Source organism: Drosophila ananassae, chromosome 2L (genome assembly GCF_017639315.1).
Source record: "Drosophila ananassae strain 14024-0371.13 chromosome 2L, ASM1763931v2, whole genome shotgun sequence".
NCBI classification, from domain to species: Eukaryota; Metazoa; Arthropoda; class Insecta; order Diptera; family Drosophilidae; genus Drosophila; species Drosophila ananassae.
The window spans coordinates 5,862,988-5,885,294 of record NC_057927.1 but is presented as its reverse complement, the minus strand read 5'-3'; the positions used below and the strand labels follow the sequence as shown (position 1 = coordinate 5,885,294).

The 22,307-nt window shown below is 42.1% G+C and overlaps 1 protein-coding gene and 1 pseudogene across 2 annotated transcripts; both read right to left on the bottom strand.

The window, feature by feature from the left end:
• Positions 1–11,567: 11,567 nt before the first annotated feature.
• On the bottom strand, positions 11,568–14,844 carry LOC116654506 (annotated as a pseudogene).
• Positions 14,845–18,516: 3,672 nt separating this feature from the next.
• Positions 18,517–21,822, bottom strand: LOC6500611 (insulin-like peptide receptor). 2 transcript variants are annotated; one of them, XM_044714895.1, is made up of 7 exons: positions 21,068–21,822; positions 20,475–21,012; positions 20,274–20,412; positions 19,821–20,216; positions 19,547–19,763; positions 19,231–19,484; positions 18,517–19,175 (listed from the first exon to the last, which is right to left on the bottom strand). In XM_044714895.1, exons 1-7 carry the CDS (start codon positions 21,572–21,574, stop codon positions 18,683–18,685), a joined length of 2,544 nt encoding a protein of 847 aa, XP_044570830.1. In that variant the 5' UTR covers positions 21,575–21,822; the 3' UTR covers positions 18,517–18,682. The 2 variants fall into 2 exon arrangements, with proteins under 2 accessions (XP_044570830.1, XP_001953561.1); XM_001953525.4 differs by having other exon boundaries at positions 20,274–20,421; positions 21,068–21,821.
• Positions 21,823–22,307: the final 485 nt, after the last annotated feature.

Below are 22,307 nucleotides of genomic sequence, written 5' to 3'. Positions count from 1 at the left end.
AGCCTGATTCCTCCTAACTCCATGATGCGATACCGCCCCCACAAAGCCCCGCCGTCTTGGCAAGCATCCATTTGCTTAGCTCTCGGCCAAAGTCTCAAAACACATGCTCCCCAAGTTGCGCAACAACATAACATCATCCATCAAATTCGTTTTATATGGAAAACGAGGCGAACTACAAACAATTTTTATGGTTAAAGCCCCAGCCCTCGGGCCAGGGTGTCTTAACCCTTTGGCGAGCAGTTGGTCCTGGATTTTAATGCCGCAACTTTAACACATAAATGCTCCAACTGCTGCAGGACTCGGTCGTCCCGGGCCTTCCCCAAGCCAGGTTATTCCACCCACTCCGATCAGGTCCCGTGCCAAATGTCTAACTCTTGTGGCCAACTCGTTCAATAGCCACGTTTGTTTTGATTTTTTTCGAGATGCGAGCAAAACAATTTTTTATACATGTTACTAGTTTGTTTTACGTTTGGAATTCTTGTTTTTCCAGGAGTTGTGTTTTTACGAGCATTTTTGTGAGGCTTGTCGAGGGTAAACCGAAGGGATATTAACCCAATTTAGGGATTATCTGAAACAATGTAAGAACAAGCTTTAATAACTTAAATAACATGAAGAATATTTTTGTAAAGATTAGAATTTCAGGAGAAATAGTTCTTCTTTAATTTTAGAAACTAAGCTAGTTAGATTTAAATTATTACTTTCTTTTTACATGTCCTTTCAGTAAAGGTATCCCTACTTCGAATCCTCAGTCCGGTTCTTCAATAAGATTTTATTTGTGTTTTTTATTTGCCATTGAAGCGTGTCTCATTCGAAGTGAGCGGGTTGAAGGACACATGTGCGAGTTCGCGAGGCACGCACGAGAGATTTCAGGATTGCCGGCACACCCAATATAGCATGCCCAGTTATCCTCCAACCATCCATCCATCCATCTATCCTTGCCTTACCAAAGTCCAAGCCCACCCTCAACGAGTGTATCCTGCTCACCTCGCTCCGGTGATTCATCACGGACTGCTTCCGGTTGGCGCAGCGCAAATATTTTCATAATTCGCTAACTAAGCCAAAAGCCGCAAAAACTGCATGCCACAGACTGAAAATCAATAAGTTTGGCGTACGTGTTATGCTCTAATGCTCCGCGGGGAAACGCTCGTCCAGGAGATATATGGAGCAGGAGATATAGCACCAAAAACCAGAAGCAGAGCACCATAGCTCCCGGCGACTGGGTGGTGCACAAACTTTTGCCATCGCTTCTTTTTTTGCCTTTTGGAATTTGGGGTTTTTTTTTTTGTGGGACGAGTGAGCTCAAGCTGTCGATAACTTCATCAATATGGAGAGGCCAGAAAATATACAGCAAAAGTTTTGCGGTATTTCGGTTGAGCGAGAAGAGTCAGCCGGTGGGGTGGGAGTCGGGGGACGAGAGCCACGTGTTGGCCATTGGAGAGTTGATAATACAACAAACTGTGGCATGCCACTTATTAATGGGCACTTGCCACTCGACTAGATCTAAAGCTCCGCAGACGCCTTTGCATCTCCGAGGGCTCATCGCATCATCATCGTGGCTCATCATAACAAAAGCTTATCGAGCTAACTTTTCCAATAATAGGCTCAAATGAATATGATTTGCAATGAGCCCGGAGCCCAGCGCCCAGAGCCCAGAGCACTGCCAACTTTTTCGGCCATCTGATATATGATTGGGCCAATTCGATTAGCGTATTATATCGGCTGAGTTGATTTAAGCCCTGACTGGGAAAATTTGTGGAAATTATAAAAGTTTACAAATTCGTTAAAATAAAGTGGATTAAAAGCTTTCAAAAGTCTGATTACAACAGAATAATTATAAATAATATTTAAATTTTAAACAACTGGTGAACAAATGCAAAAATATTACTAGAAGTTCCAAAATAAATTCGGGCTTAAACACCAAATCTAAAGCTTGCACCTCCTGCTTCAAAAATTCCATTTGTTGGGACAACAATCTAGGATCAAGACTTGTTTACTTATACCCCGCTAACAAGCCCAGTAAATTGGGGGGAGTGAGCTGAAAACCTCAGTGCGAGTCTCATTAAGTGCCCCACAGTCCTTGACACACACATACAATGCCAAACCGTAAGGACTTTCCCTATCCGAGCTCTGCAGCAGCAGGACATTGTCAGCATTTCGTGCAGCAGTCAAAACTGTCTGGCAGGAAATGAATTTACTTTTTGGGGGCAGCACAGAGCAGCTCACCAGGAACAGGAAGCTCGCTGTCATAGTTGCTGCCATAATTATCTTGTTTACAAGGTGAAGGTGCTGCCGTGCCAGGAAAGGTCCTGCCCAACCCAAACCAGCCGAAATCCTGGCCAACCCGACACAAAAAAGCAACAGCAAATTGTGGCTGTAACCAGTGGCAGTCATTTACTGGCTGGGCCTTAAAATTTATGACTGTACAACACATTGGGTATATTAATTTGAATATGATTGCCCCTGGGCGGCTATGGAGGAATTCAGCCAGTCCATAATATTCAGTAAACATACACAGAGATACGGCAGTAGGAGTAGGAGGGCGGGCAGGATACACTTTCCGGACATGTTAGTGTGCTCATAAAATATTTGTATTGCAGATTAGTAAAATGGACAATTTTGTTGGCCTTCCCACCCTGCCAGCCTCCCGGTCATTAATTACAGTTTTCACTTTCGCTGTACAGATTTCTGGGGGAGATTTGAGGTTCAAAGACTTTTGTGGAGGACTGGAATAGAGTCGTTAGAGTAGAGCCTGACAATTATTAATCTTGTTGGCTGTCGTCTGGTTATAACTCAAACTTCCAGGTACATTCTTGTTATGCATTCCCCTTGGAGAACATCAACTAAGAGACATACCTATCAAGTATTCAAGAAGTCTTCAAGATAATAGCTCTTTCAATGTAGATATCCTATCCCAGAGAAAGGAAAATACTTCACAATGAAAAAGTTTGCCAAAGACAAATTTGTACTAAACACATCATTGATCCAACTTCCAACAGAGCACACCATAAAAAAGAAGGTCCTTGTAAAAACAACAAAGATCTCTGGTAGACAATGATTACCAAAATAGTCCCTCAACGGCACAACTACAATTTAAACTCGACACTGACGAGCCAGCCATTTGTGCCTCCATTTCTGTGTGTCACAATCAATTTGCAGCTAAGTGAACTCTAGTAGAGTCAACAATCAGTTTCCCAACGATGTCTGGGCCCTGCTACCGATTCCCTGGCGCATTTGTCATTTGAATTAACCGAAAAACTCAAACAGCTTTCACTGCCTCTTCACCCAGTTTGGTCGCCCGGTTCCCAACGAATTTATCATTGCCCACTTTTAGGCACTCGAAGCGTTCTCAAAGCGCTTTTTCGTCAAAAACTAAGCCATTCTGGCTCACGTCAAGAGGAGCGCTGGAGCTGGAGCGGGTTCGGGGCTGACAGAATGAAAATGGGGGAGTAAGAACCCTTCAGCAAGTTCATTAGCCCCCAAATGGGTTGAAATAATGCGACGGACTAAAAAAGACTACGGCAAGCGACTGCAAAGAAAATACAAATTAATAGCAAATTAATGAAATCCATGGAATCTGGGAGGGGGCGTCAAGGAGTAGAAGGCGAAGAGCAAACAGAGTGACCAAAGTTGAGGCTAAGAATCAGCCAACCCGAAAAACGGTGAGGAGCACAAAAACTGGAAAATGTGTCAAGCCAATGTCCGCTCTCATTCAGCTGCTCCACGACTCCTCCGGAAAACCACACTAAAAACAACTTTTATGCACAAGAGGGAGTATACCATTTCCTGGAGGATCCTTTGAATTTGTTTCTCGCTCTGCACGAAGCCACGAGTCATTGCAGGAATTTGCAGTAATTAAACCATTTCTGCAACCCTCCGGGGCACAGCCCAAAGAGCGGGTTGAGGTGAGAGTCGTGGAGTCGGCAGCTCGTTCATTACGGAAATTTTTCAGCTCAAGTGTTGCATTTTGTTTGCGCTAATATCCTGGAGGAGGCAGCAGCCCCTCAGAGCCGCACCACACCGCTTCCGTTTCCCTAAGCTCCGTTTACGACGCTCTCAAATGTTATGAGTGCCAGCAAATTAGTTGAAATTGCCGTCACGACGGAAGATGAAGGGGATGCCGCTGGTGCTGTTGCTGATGCTGATGCTGGTTCTCTGCTGCTGAAAGCAAAATGACGCTCTTAATTGTTAAAGCGAAGTGCATTTTCCTTTTCCGCACTTAAAGCCAATGAGAAGACTTGTGGCAGCAGCCTCTGCCTTAGCGTCAGCCACAGCCACTGCTCACCTTGATCAAGGCTCAAGCCCAAGACTCAAGGCTCTAAGGCAACCAAACAAATTGGCCGACCGTCGTGCGCTGACACGAAAACCTGCCACATTAATTTTCCGCCAACAAATCTAGGCCAAGACAAAGAAGTCGGGACTAGAGCCCGGGCCCGGGCCAAGCACAAAAAGAAAAGATTGAATTAGACAGGACACAAGGCAAACAAATGCGGCTAGTGCCTAAACAAAGACGCCATCTATTTAGCTGCCCGAAAGAGGACATCTTCTTTCAAGGATAATAGAAATCAAACAAGCCAAACAAAATGAAGAGCTTCCCAAGAACAGACACACACCGAAAGTTTGGTCGCCAACCTCATGTGTTAGGGTGGAAGGCATTGATGGAATGCCCTCTTGCTGCCACAAAAAGTAACCTTGAGGACAGCATTTTGGGGTAAAAAAAAATTAAGATGGCAAAATTGGTCGTTATTAAATTTTTATTGACTTCTTGAAGGACAGAGGTCATATATTGTAGGCGCCTAGAACTCAGTTGTAATTAACTACTATTTTAGTCAGCAGCTATTAATAAAAAGGTGCATTAAAATTGTTATATTCTTGTTTAAAACTCTAACCTTTTAACCTTTTTTAACATATCACTTGATAGGTTTATTTTTAATGCAACATTTTAATTTTCCTTGGCAAGAAAGTAACTTTTCCCCCCATCCCCTATATACTCCCTTTCCCACCATTTATTATGACAAAGTTTTCCCGCCTCAACCCTTTCGAGGGTTTCCTGGTAATTGAATGCCATTAGGCGCGACGAATGTCCTGGAACCTGAAGGATACACGAACTTATTTATATTCGTATTTCAGTCGGAACAATTCCCCGCTGCGCGCAGCCATCACTCACTCGCATTCTCATTCACTCAGCGGCAATACAATTACATAAATGTCACATGGACCGTGGAACATAATCAGGTGGAGCAAGCAATGAACCGTTATGGCTGGAACAAGGATAACAGAGCGAATGAGTGTGTGGGTCTGGGAGTGTATGAGTGGGCGGGTGCGCTGGTGGGTGAGCAAAAAGAAAGTAAACAAAATGCTCAATATAAATGCGCCGGCCATCAATCAAAATGATCATTCCAATGGCGAATGGTGAATGGCCAAGGAAAAAAGTAACAGTAGGGGAACAGGAAACGGAAACGGATACGGAAGCATAACGAGCCCCCCTGTGCAAAGAATGTTTAAGGTAGGCCAAACAATGGCCAAAAAGGAAGTGCTTTTGGTAAACGCTTAGCAGACGTGTATGCGTGCTTTGTTTGTGTTTGTAGGAGCTGGGTGACAATAAACAAACTGGCAAACAAACAGCAAACAAATAGACGGCCTACAACTTTGTTTACACAAACACTTTGGCAAAATGTCGGCCACATTGCGTATACGCCACCGACAACCGTAGCAACCGCACATAGCAGGCAAATGTGGCGCCCTCTGACATACTCACTTTATGGCAACGAAAAGTGGCAGAGCAAGGGGTAGCGGCGAATGCGGAGACACTTGCCACCGCTATTGTTGTTGCTGCTTGAGTATTTACGGCCTTGGTGGTAAAATGAAACACACTCCAGGCAGTCGGGCAGCATCCACCTACAAACAAACAACTCAGCCCACGATTCGTGACGCGCTTTCAGTTGCGGCTGGCACGAGTGGGTTGAGCAGTTTTGCGAAATACTTGGCCTAGCGCAAAAAAATGTTATCTAGGTAATCCAATTAATTTTAATAAAGGTCGGGGTTATTTTTATCTCATAACAATATTCCTAGAAATTCCATTTAAATCCATGCAGCCGCATTTTCAATCATCTTAGATTCCTTTAATATTCATTTTATAAGTAAGCTTACGACAGGGTTGAATCTCATTCTTATATAATGGATAGTTTTGGCCACAACTCTACAAGCCGCCCTTGGAATATGTAAATGTGGCTTACTTACGCCTCACACGCACACTTATGCACGGACAATTGCTGCCAGCCATGAACCAGGAGCTCCATGAGCTCCATGAGCTCCATGAGCGCCACGAGCACCACAATTCCTCCCCCGGCCATCGTATCGCATGTGTGACAACTCAACTCAAAGGAATTTATAATATGCAGCTAATTTATCATTCCCTTTCGAGGACCAGCAGAACAAAAACCAACTAGAAAGTGAAAAAGAAGCCGTGGCGAACATCTAGATTTTGGCCACCCGGAGATTTCTTACTGGAATCGTAAAGAATGAACATTAAAGGAACCTCGACAGTAAAGTGCTGATAATTTGTGGCTCGACCACGGACTAGTTGAGTTATCCCATTTTTAGGACCCGCTGATGATTCGCTCTCCCGAGCGACGAGCGTTGTGGTTCGTTTTATGGCAAGCCATAATCCTGGCATCCTGGCATTCGGGCACTCTGGCATCATGGCATTCTCGCGTCCTGGCAGTGGCATAAAACTGGAAAATGGCGAAACTAAAACCAATAGACGGAAAACTCATTAAAAGTGTACAAGTCGCTTGTGTTTTGCTTTATAGCCAAGTTGACTAACACCAACAAAAAAAAATTGTGTGTGTGTTTTGCTAATAAAGGAATTTGCATTGCCACTGCCACTGCCACTGCCAACAAACTGAACAAACATTCCGTAACCCAAAGCAACAGCAACAGGACTATGCAAGCATTCAAAAATGCAGCGCACCGCAAAAATACAATAACTCATTCAAAACCCAATTTGTTTCCGGCCTGTTTCCCCAACAAATTAATTATGATATCAGCATAACAATTTGCATAACCTCAAAATGAAAGCCAGACATGCACACCCCCTCGTTTTGGCCCGAAACGGATAAACACAATGGGATGGCTGCGGAATGGGAACAGCAAGCAGCTAGGGGTGGGCAACTGGAAATCGGTATTGTGGGCGAAGAGGGCCCGTAAATGGAATAAAGCCGGTTTTCCCAAATGCCATATCAGCTCAGCAGATGTATAGGCAAAGATACAATACTCATATAACAACGATGCGCAACTACTGGCCCTCTTTCCCTCAAAAGGACCATGTTATGTACCACAAACTTTCAGCAAACAGGTTCCTGGAATACCCTTAAAATATTGTAATATGTATAAGGAATTTAAACATATAGACTTATTAGTTTGTTTTCTAATTAAGAAGAGAACCAGACCATTACACTTTCCTTAAAAACAACTGTAGGAGATCAAGGACTTACCATGTCCTATCTGTTTGCTTAATTTTTTTACACCCATCCTCAATGCGCCACATTGTGTGTCTCTCACTCTTTTGGCCTGATGAAATTGCATAATCGCTTCCAGTTGTTGCACAATTATTGAAATGTATACAGGAGTATGACCCTTTGGGGCAGACGAAGATCCTGCCACCGAGTCGAGCAACGAGGCGTAAAATTCAGTCGACGAGCGATGCAAACGCATTGCAAACGAAATGCCATTCAGCAGAGGTCCTGATGCCAGGAACAGTAGTCTAACCGAGGGCCGGCCCACCAACAGTGTCGAAACTGGCAGTAACAAAGGATATCAAAAATTTATAGATGACAACAGGATAATTGTTGACTCAAAAAACACTTAATTGTCCGGAAACTTTTGTCAAAAACTATTATTTTTGTGAGCCTTTTAGCGAGTTTAAAAAAGAAATGCCACAGAGAGTAGCATTCAAATCATGGAAAAATCTGAAATAGGAAAGAAACTATTATTCCGGATGTAGAAAAACTGGAAATCTTATTTCATGACCAGAACAATAATGAAAAAAAGAACGGCCAACATTGACAAGGCAAAGACAGAGTTATTTGGAGCAGGGGAGTGCATAGATGGCACAAAAAGGCAAACTTGTCAATTGCAGTTAGCCCTTCAAGGGTCCCATCCAGACAGACCAACGGGAGTAGAACACGAACACGAACAGGAACAAGAACAAGGACGATAACAGAGCCACACAAATGCAGGAACAAGAAAATGGAAGCCAACTCAGTGTGCAACCGCTCCGGGAAGGACACTACGACCGTATTCACATGCAACTTCCGTTTCCGATTTGCCTTTGTGCCGTTTTCTCCATTTTTTCGACAGTTAGAGATGTGAAGTGCACTGTGAAAAAAGAATTATTCTACCACTAATTCTAAGGATATTATCATGATTACAAAGTTATTTAAGACTCCTTAGACTCCTCAGTTCTTTCAACTTAAATCACTGCCAACTGCAGTTGTTTCTTTTAGTGCAACACTTAGCCTCTGGACCTGGACTTTGGTAGTGTTGCACGGCCTGTTGGGGACACTGCCGTTGATTGGTACAACCAAAGGCGACCGAAGCCAGATGTGGTGCGGGTGTCGGTTACCTGGACAGTCCAAAGCCAGGCCCAGACCCTTGCCAGGACTCACCTATGGCTCGGCTTTTGTCATTGGCAAGCTGGCCCCGCTGAGGTGTGCCCCTTTTTGTGTCTGGTGTAGGTACTACACATGTTCCTCTGCCATTGCCCCTAACCAATTGCATGCTCGGTATGTTTGAGCAGAGCCCTCTCCCTGATTCGTGGGTGTTGGCAGTGGTAAGGGCTTGCAGTTTCAATTGCAATTTAATGAAAGTGGAGCTCGGCTTAATCACTGCAAAGCAACAGAATTCATTTTCCATTTACCCCATTTTATGCAAAAGCATTCAAGTACACTTATAGACTAATTTGAATATGTTAGTCGAAACTAGTGAGGATTGGTAACCTTATTCCCAATTTTAAACCTACATGCATATTAAAACAAGAAAGGAAAGCTAACTTCGGGCGGAGCCGAAGTTTATATACCCTTGCAGTTGAGTCGCAGTCCGCTAGGTGGCGCCACGCATCTTATATTATTAGATATATAGCGGATCGTATATAGTTGGCCGATCCTTATGAAACTTGAAAAATCGAATTATTTTGCCAAAAGAGGAATCCATTGAAACTCCCATCCTTCTAACTTGAAAAACAACGAAGTTATAGCATTTCCGATCAATCAGTTATATGACAGCTATAGGATATAGACGGCCGATCCTGATGACATTTAGCAGATCATATAAGTTGGCCCAAATTAGAATGCACAGAAAGTCCCATCCTTCTAACTTGAAAAACAACGAAGTTATAGCATTTCCGATCAATCAGTTATATGGCAGCTATAGGATATAGTTGGCCGATCCTTATGAAATTCGACAAATCAGATTGTTTTTCCCAAAATAGAATCTCTACCAAATCCCATCTTTCTAACTTAAAAAACACCAAAGTTATGCCAATTTCGATCGTTCTATGACAGCTATAGGATATAGTCGGCCGATCCTTACGAAATTTTGTACATAAGATATTTTGGTCAAATATAACATGTGTAGAAACTCCCAACCCTCTAACTTAAAAAACACCAAAGTTATGGCATTTCCGATCAATCAGTTATATGGCAGCTATAGGATATAGTCGACCGATCCCGGCCGTTCCGACTTATATACTGCCTGCAAAGGAAAGAAGGGTGTGTGCAAAGTTTCAACTCGATAGCTTTAAAACTGAGAGACTAGTTTGCGTAGAAACAGACAGACGAACAGACGGACAGACGGACCGACGGACAGACGGACAGACGGACAGACGGACATGCTCATATAGACTCAGGAGGTGATCCTGATCAAGAATATATGTATATACTTTATAGGGTCGGAGATGTCTCCTTCACTGCGTTGCACACTTTTGACCAAAATTATAATACCCTCTGCAAGGGTATAAAAAGAGTTTCCTTGGTTACTTTTCCTACTCTACTCTCTTATATTACCTTTGCTAATACCAATTAGCGTTCCCCCGCCACGGTTTGGAAATTTTATTCAATTATCCTTGCCCTAGGATCCCCAGAGGGGTTGCATTGTGTCGCATCAAATAAAAGTCGCCTGCACTTTTATACAAATTACTTTTGCCACAGCAGCAACACAGCAACTACAGCTGAAGTGTCAAAGTCAGGGCAACAAGGAGCTAAACAAAACCAAAAACTTAATAAATCCCACTCAGCGAGTAAGTCGACTGGTTGGCTGATTACTAAGCTAAAGCCAAGTGAAAGTCGAGAATGCTTAAGGAAAACCCAAAGGGTTTGTACAAAATTATGAAATACTCTTCAAACAGATAATGTTTTTATAGGACATTTACATTTAAAAGAAATGCGATCTGAAACTAAGATGTCAATACTTCGGAAAAGATTTTTAAAAAATATATATTTTATAGATTATGTAACTAATAGAGTACATCCCAACAGTAATATACAAAAACTGATTTAAAATAAGAAAAAGGAAAAATATAGCCCCGGGAGCTACACTATCCGAACCTTTTTTTTCCTTACCCATTCACAATTTGTATTGTCAGCTGTTGCTTTTGTTCCTACAATTTTTTATATTTTTCATACCACCATCACGAACCATAATAAAAACGTCAAATCGCGACAAATGCGACAGGATGTACAGGATACTAATGAACTGTCACGAGGGAATAACAAGTGAAACAAAAACTGTCGTTCCAACTCGAACTCTAATCAATTTCTCTGGAGCTGCGGAAATTCATAATGAAACCTGAGTGCCTGAGTCAGCAGTTCGAAGTTTCAACATTTTTAATTAAATTTAAATTCATCTTAGAGTGCCCAGGACTTCGAACCCATCAAGAAACATAAACACAAACCCAGATAGGCGACTATCTCGGAATTAAAATGAAAAGAAATAAAAAGCTGGCGAAAAATAAAGAAATAAAGGCGTGGACGCCCAGAACTTCTGACGAGTTTGCCTAGAAAACGAAATTCAAAGCTACCACTCGCCACCCTCGCAAACTCATTACAACTGCGGTCAAAAGCTAAAAATTACGCACAAATTTAAAAGACAATAAAAATAAGTAATTACTTAAAAAATATAAATTATTATCATTTTAATGACTTTTGTAAACGCTTACCAATACAGATGTATTCTAGATTAAACTCATTTACAAGTGCGGTCAAATGTAAAAAATACGCACAAATTTATATGACAAAAAAAAGGTAATTACTTAAAAAATATAAATTATTATAATTTTAGTGACATGCGTATCCGCTTACAGATATATCCTAGTAACTTTCCCCCAACTGTATATCTGGGCTTCCAAATGAAGTAAAAGTATGGAAAGTCTCTGGAGGATTGAGGGCATCGCCGGATGTCGACGGGAGATTGGCGCACAAATGAGTGCCGCAGCCCAGAAACCAGCGAGGAAATGCACAAAAACTTAACCTAATGAACATTAAGATAATGCAACAACATCAACAAAAGTCCTGGCTAGAGCAACCCTGGGTCTCGAGTACCGGGTCCGGTGTACCGCCCCGCTGGTCTTCCCTCGCACAATTCTGCATTCGACCTCAGCCGCAAAACTTTTGCTTAAAATAACCTCAAGAAGGACAGCCAACTGGTACAGTGTCACAAAGTGTTTTGAATCCTTATTTTAATATATTTTACAGCTTGAAAAGTTATTGTGATAGAGTTCCAAAAACATTAACAGTTGCTCTGGCGATTCCATAGGCATACCAAGTACTAAAGAACCCATAACTTCCATGGGGAAATGGCAGGATATTAGTAAGCTTATCATTTATCATAGAAGCGGGGGCTTTTTCGACGACAATGTCATGCTGAAAATATTTATTTAATTAGTTTCCATAATGGTTCTACCTTAAAACCACTTACATCGAAGGGACAGGTGTGATTCATGTTTGAATATGATTCGAACAACTCAAAGATAAATGCGGCCACAGGATTTATCTTCCGATTCTTTAAAAACTTGCACGCATCAAAAGTTACGTTATACAGAAATGGCTTATAGCCATTTAAGCGTTTATAAATTGCAAAATTTACCTAAAATAAATATTGTCTCATACTGCCTTGATATGGCAAAGAATACTTACTTTTATTTTCTCAATTGGTACTTTATGCAATTTAACTCGAAGCGATCCATATTTGTAGGTTCGATTCACGGACTTCAGAAAACAATATTCAAATGAAGCAAATGTTTCGTTCATAGACTCGCATATTACGTTCGTAAACTCAAACTCGGAGTATATCTTTTAATATGGAAAATAAATTAAAATTAAATAAAAGGCTTCTTAGAATGCAAATGTATTTTATAAAGAACCCACTTGTCCTATTAGGCAAGCTGACACGAAAAACGTTAGGAACACAAACGAATGCATTTAGCCAGTGCGGAGGTAGCTTTTAAAATGATCATATTTTCAATGATATTACTGACAAACCCGGTTAGAAATAGTAATTAGCACAAAATAATTATTATTAATTCAAAAATAATCGTAGCAATTATTTGTGATTTTTATTTTTTTCGCCCAAAAATATCACTCAGTTTATGATTGCGGGTCTTTTTAATATATTTTCAATGTTGAAAAATTTATTAACAGTGATCTCTTCGACGATGGGACAAGTCAAAGTAGTAAGCGAACTTTAGGGTCATAGTCAAGCTTTTTATTTATTTATTAAATACATTAGACACATAAATATGAAATTTACACATCATTATGCCGAACTTAATTAGCAACTTGCAGCAGCCCTTTTTGGACAAAGAGGGCAGGGAGATGAAGAAGTTTCCCACTAGACCGACCTCCTTAGCGAGTCCCCACCGTATCTCAGTATGCTCTACTGCGGTATCTCTTTTGCTGATTTCGATTCCTCGATTTTTCTTTTATTTATTCAGTAATTTTAAAAAAATCAGCATTGAGAAAGAGTGCCGTAAACGTTAAATGTTGCTCGAGCCATATCGTAGGCGTACCAAACACTATATAAACCATAACTTCCTGCGGGAAATGGCAAGGTATCGGACATTCTATCGTTAAGATGAGATGCGGGTGCTTTTTCCACGAAAACGTCATCCTGAATGTATTTTTTGCATTAGTTATTGTTAATTTTCACTATTATAGACACTTACATTATAAGGACATGCGTCCTTATTTTGGAATAGGACTCAAAAAGGCCAAATATAAATGAAGCCACGGGAAATGGCAAGGCATCGGACATTCTATCGTTAAGATGAGATGCGGGTTGAGATCTGTTGGTTTTTCATAAACCTGCACGCATCGAAGGTAACGTTGTACAGGAATGGCTTGTAGCCATTTAAACGATTAAAAATGGCAAAGATTATCTGAAATAAGCCATATATAATATTTCTTGAATAGAAATGTATTCATTTCACATACTTAAAAAATTCAATAATAAATAATATGTTTGTCCTATTGGTACCACAGTGCGAGTACTCAACGCATTGGACAAAAAGTCGAAGTAAAGTTGCGTTTGCCATTTGCCAGTTTGCATTCAGCATAAAGTTTTTAGCTTATGTTGTGATTTTTATGTCCGAAGAGCGCAGGGAACGAAGGGAGCTGGCACTAGTTCCCTGGCTAGAAAATGAAGATAAGTTTTATGTGGCGCGGAAATTAAGAACTTTGTTTATAGCCTTGGCCAATGCATGTCCGTTAGCTGATGTGGCAACAAACATATGCCAAGGACCCTGGGAGAGCGGAGGGACTCTATAGATTGAACGAGGAGACAAATTACTTTCTCTCGGGTGTTAATGACCTAAGGATTCCCGCCAATGGGGCGCCTTTTGAAACGTGTTATTAAACGTATTAAGAATTCATTAGATCGAAGCGGAAAGGTACTCGAATTTCAAGACAATGCCCCAGGACGGGCCTGTGTCAATGGCCGTTACTTAAATATGCATTAATTTTATACAGATGGCATTAACTTTGACTTTTGGGCTGCCAAATGGAGGCCTCACTAATGCTATCATGGCCCTGGATTTTCCTAAAAGCCATTAACAAAGGCAGGATATTACTTTGATTGCAAAACAAAGGCAGTCAAAAGTGGGAGGATAAATTGAAATTAATTAAATCTTGCACGTGGATTGTTAAATTTAATAAAATTTTTGTTGGAACATGATACATACTAAATGTACCTTTTTAATTTCTCCTTTTTAAGTCAAAATTAAAAATCTGCCAAATCTCAAAGTTGCACTGGCTCCGAGAAACTTCAACTACTAGTCTCAATTGGTTTCTAGATGTCGCTTAATTAACTCACAATTGCAGCTGGGGAACTAGGAAATAAAAGAAAAGAAAGTACTTTAGTAGAGGCGGGAAGAAATCAGGACAAATGGCAAGGACAAACCACGGCTAAGGCCATATAAATGTCGTGAGGGAACTTTCAGTAATTAATTATCCGCAAAGTTTTTAATTACAGGCCAATTAAGCCAGGCGTGCGTGAGGTACAGTGGGGACATAAATTAAGAAACTTTTTTATAAAAGGCATGGGAATTTATTTTAATATATAGAGAAGTTCTATATCTAAAAAAGAAATAAGTGTGACTTTTCAAACTTTTGTCTATTCTAGCAACTGGAAAGTCATTCACTATTTATGGTAACCACTCTGCTGCCCGTGGCACGTACGGGGGCATTAAATGACATTTTATTGAGCAGCTTCGACAGTGGTTGCAGATCTCGTACCTTCATCTAGACTTGCCCCATCGCAGTTCACCGCCCACCGTCCACCGCCCTTCTGAACCATCAGTTTACCTTTTTGATGGAGTTGTCAACTGTCAGGTGGAACGAATCGTTGTGTCTATGACACGTTTTGCCAACGCATCATGCAGCCTTGATGATGCCGAAATGAATGCGTCCTGCCATAACGGAAATCGAACAAAGGCCACCCCACCCGTAGCCACCACCGCCCACTGTAAAAACAAGAGGCGGGCTAGAAATACTGGGCTAGGAACATTCGAAAATGGCTGACAAATATGGCGCCGATGCACCAACAATGGAAACAGTTTGTGTAAAATTTTCAGACAAACCGATTGTCTCTCGCCAAAAGGGAAAGGGGAAGGCGAAATACTTCGACAAGTGCGAAAGGATATTGGTTTTTGGGCAAAGCGGTTTATTGACATTTTCAATACGCACATAGCACTTAATTAAGGTGTAATTTTCAATATCGAACACACGGGGGACAAGGCAAACTTTTCCCAGAGGCTGTCGGAATTTTCCTGTCAGTTCTATGGTTTTCGGGTAAAACTTGCCTCCAAAGTACATACACAGTTCCAATCGTATTTAAACTATTCCCCGAATTAAACTGTGGAATTTTCCATTCATAATTGGCCATGTGTCACAGCCCCCTCGATAATAAATTGGCCTACGAAACGGGAGCAATGACTATCGATTATTAGGTCCTAGTTAACTAGATGGGAAAAAAACTCCAGGACCTGTAGAAAATTGCTTGTTGATCCATACAATACATAACAATGACCCCAAACAAAAAGAAAAATGACAAATTGAATTCACTTATATCACATACACCCGCTTAGCCGGGTCGTTGAGTCAATCGTGTGTTAAATTATTCAGATCAAATGGACAAATGCCTGTCGGGGTTAAATTATTTTCAGAACAATTAAGTGGAAAACTAACTATCTGGCGATCTAAATGATTTCATGCTTGACTTTTAATAGAACGCTGGCCAGGGAAAGGGCTATTTCCAGCACTTTGCATTATTTATGACAGCCGAGCCAGGGCAACACATGCCGGTCAGGTAAGTCCAAAATGGCACGCAAGCCTCGTCCCCTGTTGTTCTTTTGTGGTTTCTGGCTTTTGAAGATAGAGAGACACGCCTAAGAAGTGAAAATATTTATAAATTTTCATTAAACCTAAATAATGTTTAAAATTTTTTAAGCTTAAGCTTCATCAGTCTTTAGAAATCATGACTTGCGTGATAACCCGAAAGAAACGTGGCTGATTCGAAAGTCCTTCAAGTGTTAGAAGTGCGCTTGGCCATTAAACTGTCTCCCTGTCTCAGCACATTTTGATTTAACTAAAATTAAAATCAGCTGCCTTGGAGCTCCTTCACACTGCCTTTCTCTCTGGCTGTCACTTAGAGCATGTCCTTGCGGACTAAGTGACCGTTTCCCACACATGTCGGTTTATATTATCCAAACGCATTTATCTCACATTGGCAATTGGATTTGTAATGTGACTAAAGCCAGACAAAACGACAGGATAACAAAGCAATGGCAATGGTCATTGAAAAGGACAATTGTGTGTGCGAGACGTGCATTTCCAAGCTGACGAACTGCTGACCTGACCATGGGTCATTCTTCTTTTTTCTGCTTTTTCCCCCACTTTTTTGATGAGCGAGGCTAAGCTGGGGGACGATTATCGAAAGGTTTGAAAAACGTTTTAATGGAATTGCCTGACTTGTCACTGATCTGTCGTTTAATTTATTTCAAAAGGTTTGATGAAATACTAGTCCTTGGACTTATTTCTTCATGGAGTGGAAAGCTAAACAGCAGATAGAATGGACTCCATATATAAACTGACTGTCTTTGGGTTTTTCAACAACATTGTGTATCTACTCTAAATAGATTTCCTAACCCCTAGCTCGACCTAAGATTTATGGTGTGGCCTCAGGACTCGCACATCCTCACAAAACGAAAGTGTATGTATCAATGCCTGCCAGAGGAACTAGTACACATCATTACCATTACCATTCCCAAACTAAACGCACTAGCCCAGGACAGACACGGGCTAGAACCGAAATCCTAGAGTTAAATGCGTCGACGGCGAAGGTAAGGGCAACACTTTCGATTCTCCATTCGCGGCAAGGACAATGCTCACTCTCCCGGCAAGGATGGAGACAGTGCTGCCAACATTTTACTTGGGAGTTATCTTTTAAATACTTACAATTTAAAATAGGTTTGAGGAAAGTTGTCCTTAGAAATTATATGATTATTATGAAATTTATTATGATTTCTATTAAAATACCTATTTTATATCTTTTCCCGCCATCACTACTGACCAGAATCGTGAGCACTCAGTTATATTGTCCGACTGACTGAGTGACGCACTGACACCGCCGAACCGCACCCAAAGTGCTTGCCCTGGCAAGTGCATAGATAACAAACGAGTGCAAGGATAACGAGGATACACGGCAAGGACTACGTCTGCCGCAACTACAGCTGCAATTCCGACTACGCCTGCAGAACTACGGAAGTAACGCGAAAATGGCGCAACAGTAAAAGCAAAAGGAAGACGGTGAAATATTGAAATACAATTGGTTTAGGATACACTCACCAGCCACCCCCCCATCACCTTTTCCACTCGATTCCACTTGCGGGGGGGTGGCCAGCCGGCAGGATGGCACTTGAAGATGGCGCTGAAGGATATGGGATTAAGTGGGTTTGAGTTCCGTTTAAAGTTTTGCCGCTTGATTTAAATGGGCTGCATCAAAGATTGAATAAGTTGCTCAAACGTGTAGTCAGAAACTAACCAAAATAATTTAATTTTTCAAAAGCAGTAGATGTTCATAGAGAACAAATTTATGATAGATCTATCTTGAAAAATAATAATAATATATACATTAATATATATGGTATTTAAAATACTTGTCATTTCAATGATGCACTATTTTAACATTTTATATTATAGTCGCCATATTTTTTCCCAGTGTTAGTTCAAGAATGAGAATCTGGATAGTCAGCAGATAGCCATCCCCTTGAGGTACTTTACTCGCGACCTCGATTTCGTCTAAGGTAGTTAAATTGCGCGTCAGTGTCAGCGGCAGAATTGAAATCCTTTTCCTTTACAGGCACTCGGAGCCTTTTCCGCCGAACCCCCCTGCCCCCTGCCCCCTCCCCCTGGCCAAACCCTTTCAGCGTGGTCCAGCGTCAATCACGAAACGCTTTCCCCGCATTGAGTGGGACACGTTCTCATGGAACTTTCCCAGCTGCGCCGAAAAGTTGCCCACAAACAAGGCGACACATGACACGTACTCGACTTGACTTAAATCTCCAACTTCCAGCTTCCATAGTCTCGGCTCGACTCGGTCCCGGCCCCCCTTTCCAGCGCCTCCGTTACGGGGATTATTTTTAGTTTTTGTCACTGTTTTAAAGTTGAAAGCTCTTTTGTGGCATATTTGCATATTAAGTGGCATGCGTTGGTGGCGAAATGGCGGCTCTGCTGGCTGTTGATGTTAGTTTTCGGCGGGGCTTAAGCTAGAGCCAAAAACAAACCCCGCCGAGTTGAAAATTTCAAAAATCAGTGCTGTCAGTGCGGGATTTACCTTTCCAGCGATTGTGGGTTACCCGACTTCCTCGTAAGCCCGACAAGCTGATAAGTTAAATTAGCATAGATTGATGAAAGCATTTTGGGGTTTGTTGCAGATTTGTTTACCATTCATAGTCTCGAATGATACATATATTATTTGGGATTTCGTATACTTTATTTAGGTAGTTGTAGGATGGAAATCATAACTAATGGCTAAGTAATACTTTTAAAATGAGCAGCTAAGATTTCCGAATTTCGGAACCTCTTCTTGTTTAACTTGAAAATTAATTTAAAAATTGACCCAGACTTATCACTTGTCAATTGGCATTAGTTCGATTGGTTCTTGACCAGGTCTTGAGAAGCACTTCCGTAGGCGTAGAACATCCGTTTACCACGCCCTCGACACAGGCGCTCACCGTGACCCGGTAGAAGGAGGCCTCCTCCAGGTTGGTCATGTAATAGTAGTGCTTGTTGCCGGGCAACTGGGTGCCCTCCAGTATCTCCTCAAGCACGCACTTCTCCTCCACCTGCTGGCCCACGGAGGCATGCGAATCCTGGCACTTGGGCATGGCATGGCGTAGATTGTATTGCTCCTTGCCCTCGTCCTGAGCTAATCTTTGACTTAATTCCGAATCCAGGCGGAACTTTTCGTAGTTTTCAGCGGCCTTTCGATCATTTTCCAGGGACTCGTTGGTAGGTGCTGGGGTGGTTGTCGTGGGCTTGGGTGGTTCCTCCTTCCTCGTCCTTATGAGGTGCGCGTAGTCAATCACTTTATCAAATTCCTTCTTCACTCTACTCAATTGGCTGCGTCTAAAATTGGAAATAATATTTGAGTCTATTAGCGGACCTAACCGTTTCAACTTACGAAACAAATATGAGATTGGGAAGTGCATCTTCATAGGCAATTTGATCCTTGTTGTAGAAGTCCTCGTCATCCGCCTGGGGTCCGGAGTAGTAGGGCTCCTCCTCCACGCATTGACAGTCCAATTGAGTGAAGTTCTGAGGTGATGAGTTGTCATAGTTTTTGGCCTGTTTTTCAGTTACATTCTGCTTCTCGTAGGTCACTACGTATTTGGAGATTACGCCATTGGGACGAAGCGGTGGCCACCAGTGGAGGAGCTAAAAGAAATTGTGAATTCTCTTTATAAGATAAGCCTTATCAAGCGGAAACCTAAGCTCACAATTTCCGAACTCAGCTCAGAGCTGCCATGTAACTTCATCACAGGACTAGGTCGATCAGGCAGAGTTTGAAAGTATCCGATCGTGGAGTACGCGTCCAACTGCATGTGGTAGTCCGTGCGAGTCAGGGTCTTTACAAAGTAGGCATACTGAGTGTACGGCTTCAGTCCACTAATCACATGCCGCCGACTCTGAGTAATCACAACGTTCATGAGCCAACTATTGGAGAGTCAAAACTATGAGTGAGCACTGAGTTTAGAATCATTTGAAACCCACTTATCGTGTCCGCAACCGTGTCGACCATCGTACATTGTCACGTTCTGCTGTGGGGCTTCCTTGTAAAAATAGGAATATCCCATTAGGGTCTCCATACCATCCCAGTCCATGTAATCGAGGAGAATGCGCACTGCGGTAGAATTCACATCATCCACAGTTGCATTTAAAGACCGCACTCCCGCGCCACAAATCACCCGTTCGCCATTCGAATTGGGCGACACATCGACCACGGACACCTTCTGGACACTCTTTAGCGAGGGCGCCAATGCCATTATTTTTTCATAGCAAAGCCGGGGATTCAAATGGAAATACATCGAGCCGCTCTGCACCACGACCTGATGATTGTTTGGCCAGATGTGCTCCAGGTGATGATTGTTCACAACATAGAGGGCATATCTGGAATTCATAGAGGATGTTATTGTAGCTTTGTTAATTATTCGCATAGGAACTCACTTATTCTCCACCAGCTTGGTCCCTTTGATGGAGTCTAGGTTTTTCAAAAAGGTCAGGGAAGTCAGCTGCCCAGAGTGGACAACCTTCAGGTAGCCCGTGATTTCCTTGATATTCTCCAACGAAACTTCTAATGCCTCCACTATTTTCTCTGAAAGTTCATCATGTTAAATTAACAAATTGGTATTACTGATTTAGAATAACCTTTTATATTTGTCAGTTCGATGGTCAATGATCCATTTATTTTCACACAGTCTTGTAGTGCCTCCAAGTCCTCAGCTACCGTAACATGGAAATCCCCCGAACAGTCCAGTTGACAATGTAGAATGCCCTTGGCGTCCAGGACTTCCTTTTGATTTCCAGGGCACTTTTCAGCACATCGATATCCTTGGGTCAGGGGAATCCTTCCCAAATCCCTGCACTGCTTGGTGGTGATGCACTGTCTCTTGTGTATTTCGTAGCTGGCCAGGCACTGGTTGACGCATCCGAACCTGCTCTTGAAGTTGCCACAGAGAGTACAGTTCTGGGCGGAGCACCCGGTGACACAGTTGCGATCACAGCACTTTCCGGCACTATCACAGCCGTTGTTCCCGCAGGCCACAGGACAATTGCGGAGGCGAGGCGGCTGAGGGCGCAGCTGGGCAGACTTGAGGTTCCAGCAATAATCCGAAGTGTTTTGATTGACTCCGTAGTCTGGGGACAAGCTCCCGCATATAGGACAGTGGCTGGGAGGTGTATTGTGCTGGAAAAGAATCGAAAACTAGAGGAGCTCCTGCCAACTTGAGGTCCTGCCTCACCTTGAGGTAATAATGCTGCCGCGTTGCATTCCCCATCAAGAATATCCAGTCCACGGTCTCGACGAAGCACAGCCTGGGATTCGATTCGATGCGAATGGAGCCCTTTTGGATGCGTAACAGCTCAACCAGGCCTAGCTCCCGCAGATTTCGGTTCTCATAGACCACAAACGAGAACTCATCGAAGAGCAGGGCCTGACCCCTAATGATACGCAATCGGGGGAATATCGACTCGAGGGTCAACAGTCCGGGGCATCGGTATACCATTAAGTAATCACTGATTTCAGTGATATTACTTGCAAATGATATCAGACTGAGGTTCAGCGCCGTGAAGTCTACGTAGGCGATCCGTACATGCCCCACCACGTGTGTGCAGTTCTCCAGCTTCCGAAAGTCCCCGATATCATTGATCTCCAGCGATCCGCAAGCCGGTCCATTTTCGGATCTGACCAAAAGGGGGCACAGAGCGAGAGTAAGACACAGAAACAGCCGGGGGACCAGATGCCCCATGCTGCCACCTGACACTTCCAATTGAGAGCACTTGACCCGGGGCGTCGGGGAGTTTTCCGATCAATTAGCGCCCGCTTGAATGTCAATGTCGTTTCTGTTTCTCCGCCGATTTTCTCGCCCAATCTTTTTCTCTCTTTTTTTTAGCTTTTGTATATATTTTATATATTTATTTTATGCTTTTTCCGTTCTTGGACGCGTTGTTTCCCCGAAGACAATTCGATTTCGACTGATGGCAGAATCACCCTGCCCAGTCTCTCCGGGTTCGATCTCTTCAATTAGCCCCTTCTTTTCTTTTTTTTTTGTTTTCATTGTTATTTCATTTTATGCTCTCGTCTTCGCATACACCAGCAAAAAATTTGAAAACGTTTTTTGTTTATTTTCCAGTAAACAAAATAAATCCGTGGTGAACTTCAATATTCAATAAACAAAAAATTTTAAATATGTGCATTCATATTATCTGAGAAAAATGCTAAGAATATTCAATCTATACACAAAATTATTTAATTTATTAAACATATCATAAATGAAAAACCCATCTACCTTTCGTTATTTAAACGTTATTTAAAATATAAAAGAAATGTTCATTGTTTACCTTAATAAAATTAAAAATTTATGGCAAGTTATAAAGATTATGAAGACAAATTTTTAATTAAAACCTTTACCCGAAAATTTTATTATCTTAAGACCACGCCCCTACCCTTGAACAGTGATTAAGTGGTGAGGAAAAAAATAT

Excerpts from the sequence above, each read along its gene's own strand:
- LOC6500611 (XM_001953525.4), bottom strand. The coding sequence starts at position 21,574 with ATGGGGCATCTGGTCCCCCGGCTGTTTCTGTGTCTTACTCTCGCTCTG. Across the intron at positions 19,764-19,820 it reads CACGGTTGCGGACACGATAA|TTGGCTCATGAACGTTGTGA; the intron begins GTGGGTTTCAAA and ends ACTCTCCAATAG. Across the intron at positions 19,176-19,230 it reads CCCAATCTCATATTTGTTTC|ACGCAGCCAATTGAGTAGAG; the intron begins GTAAGTTGAAAC and ends TTCCAATTTTAG.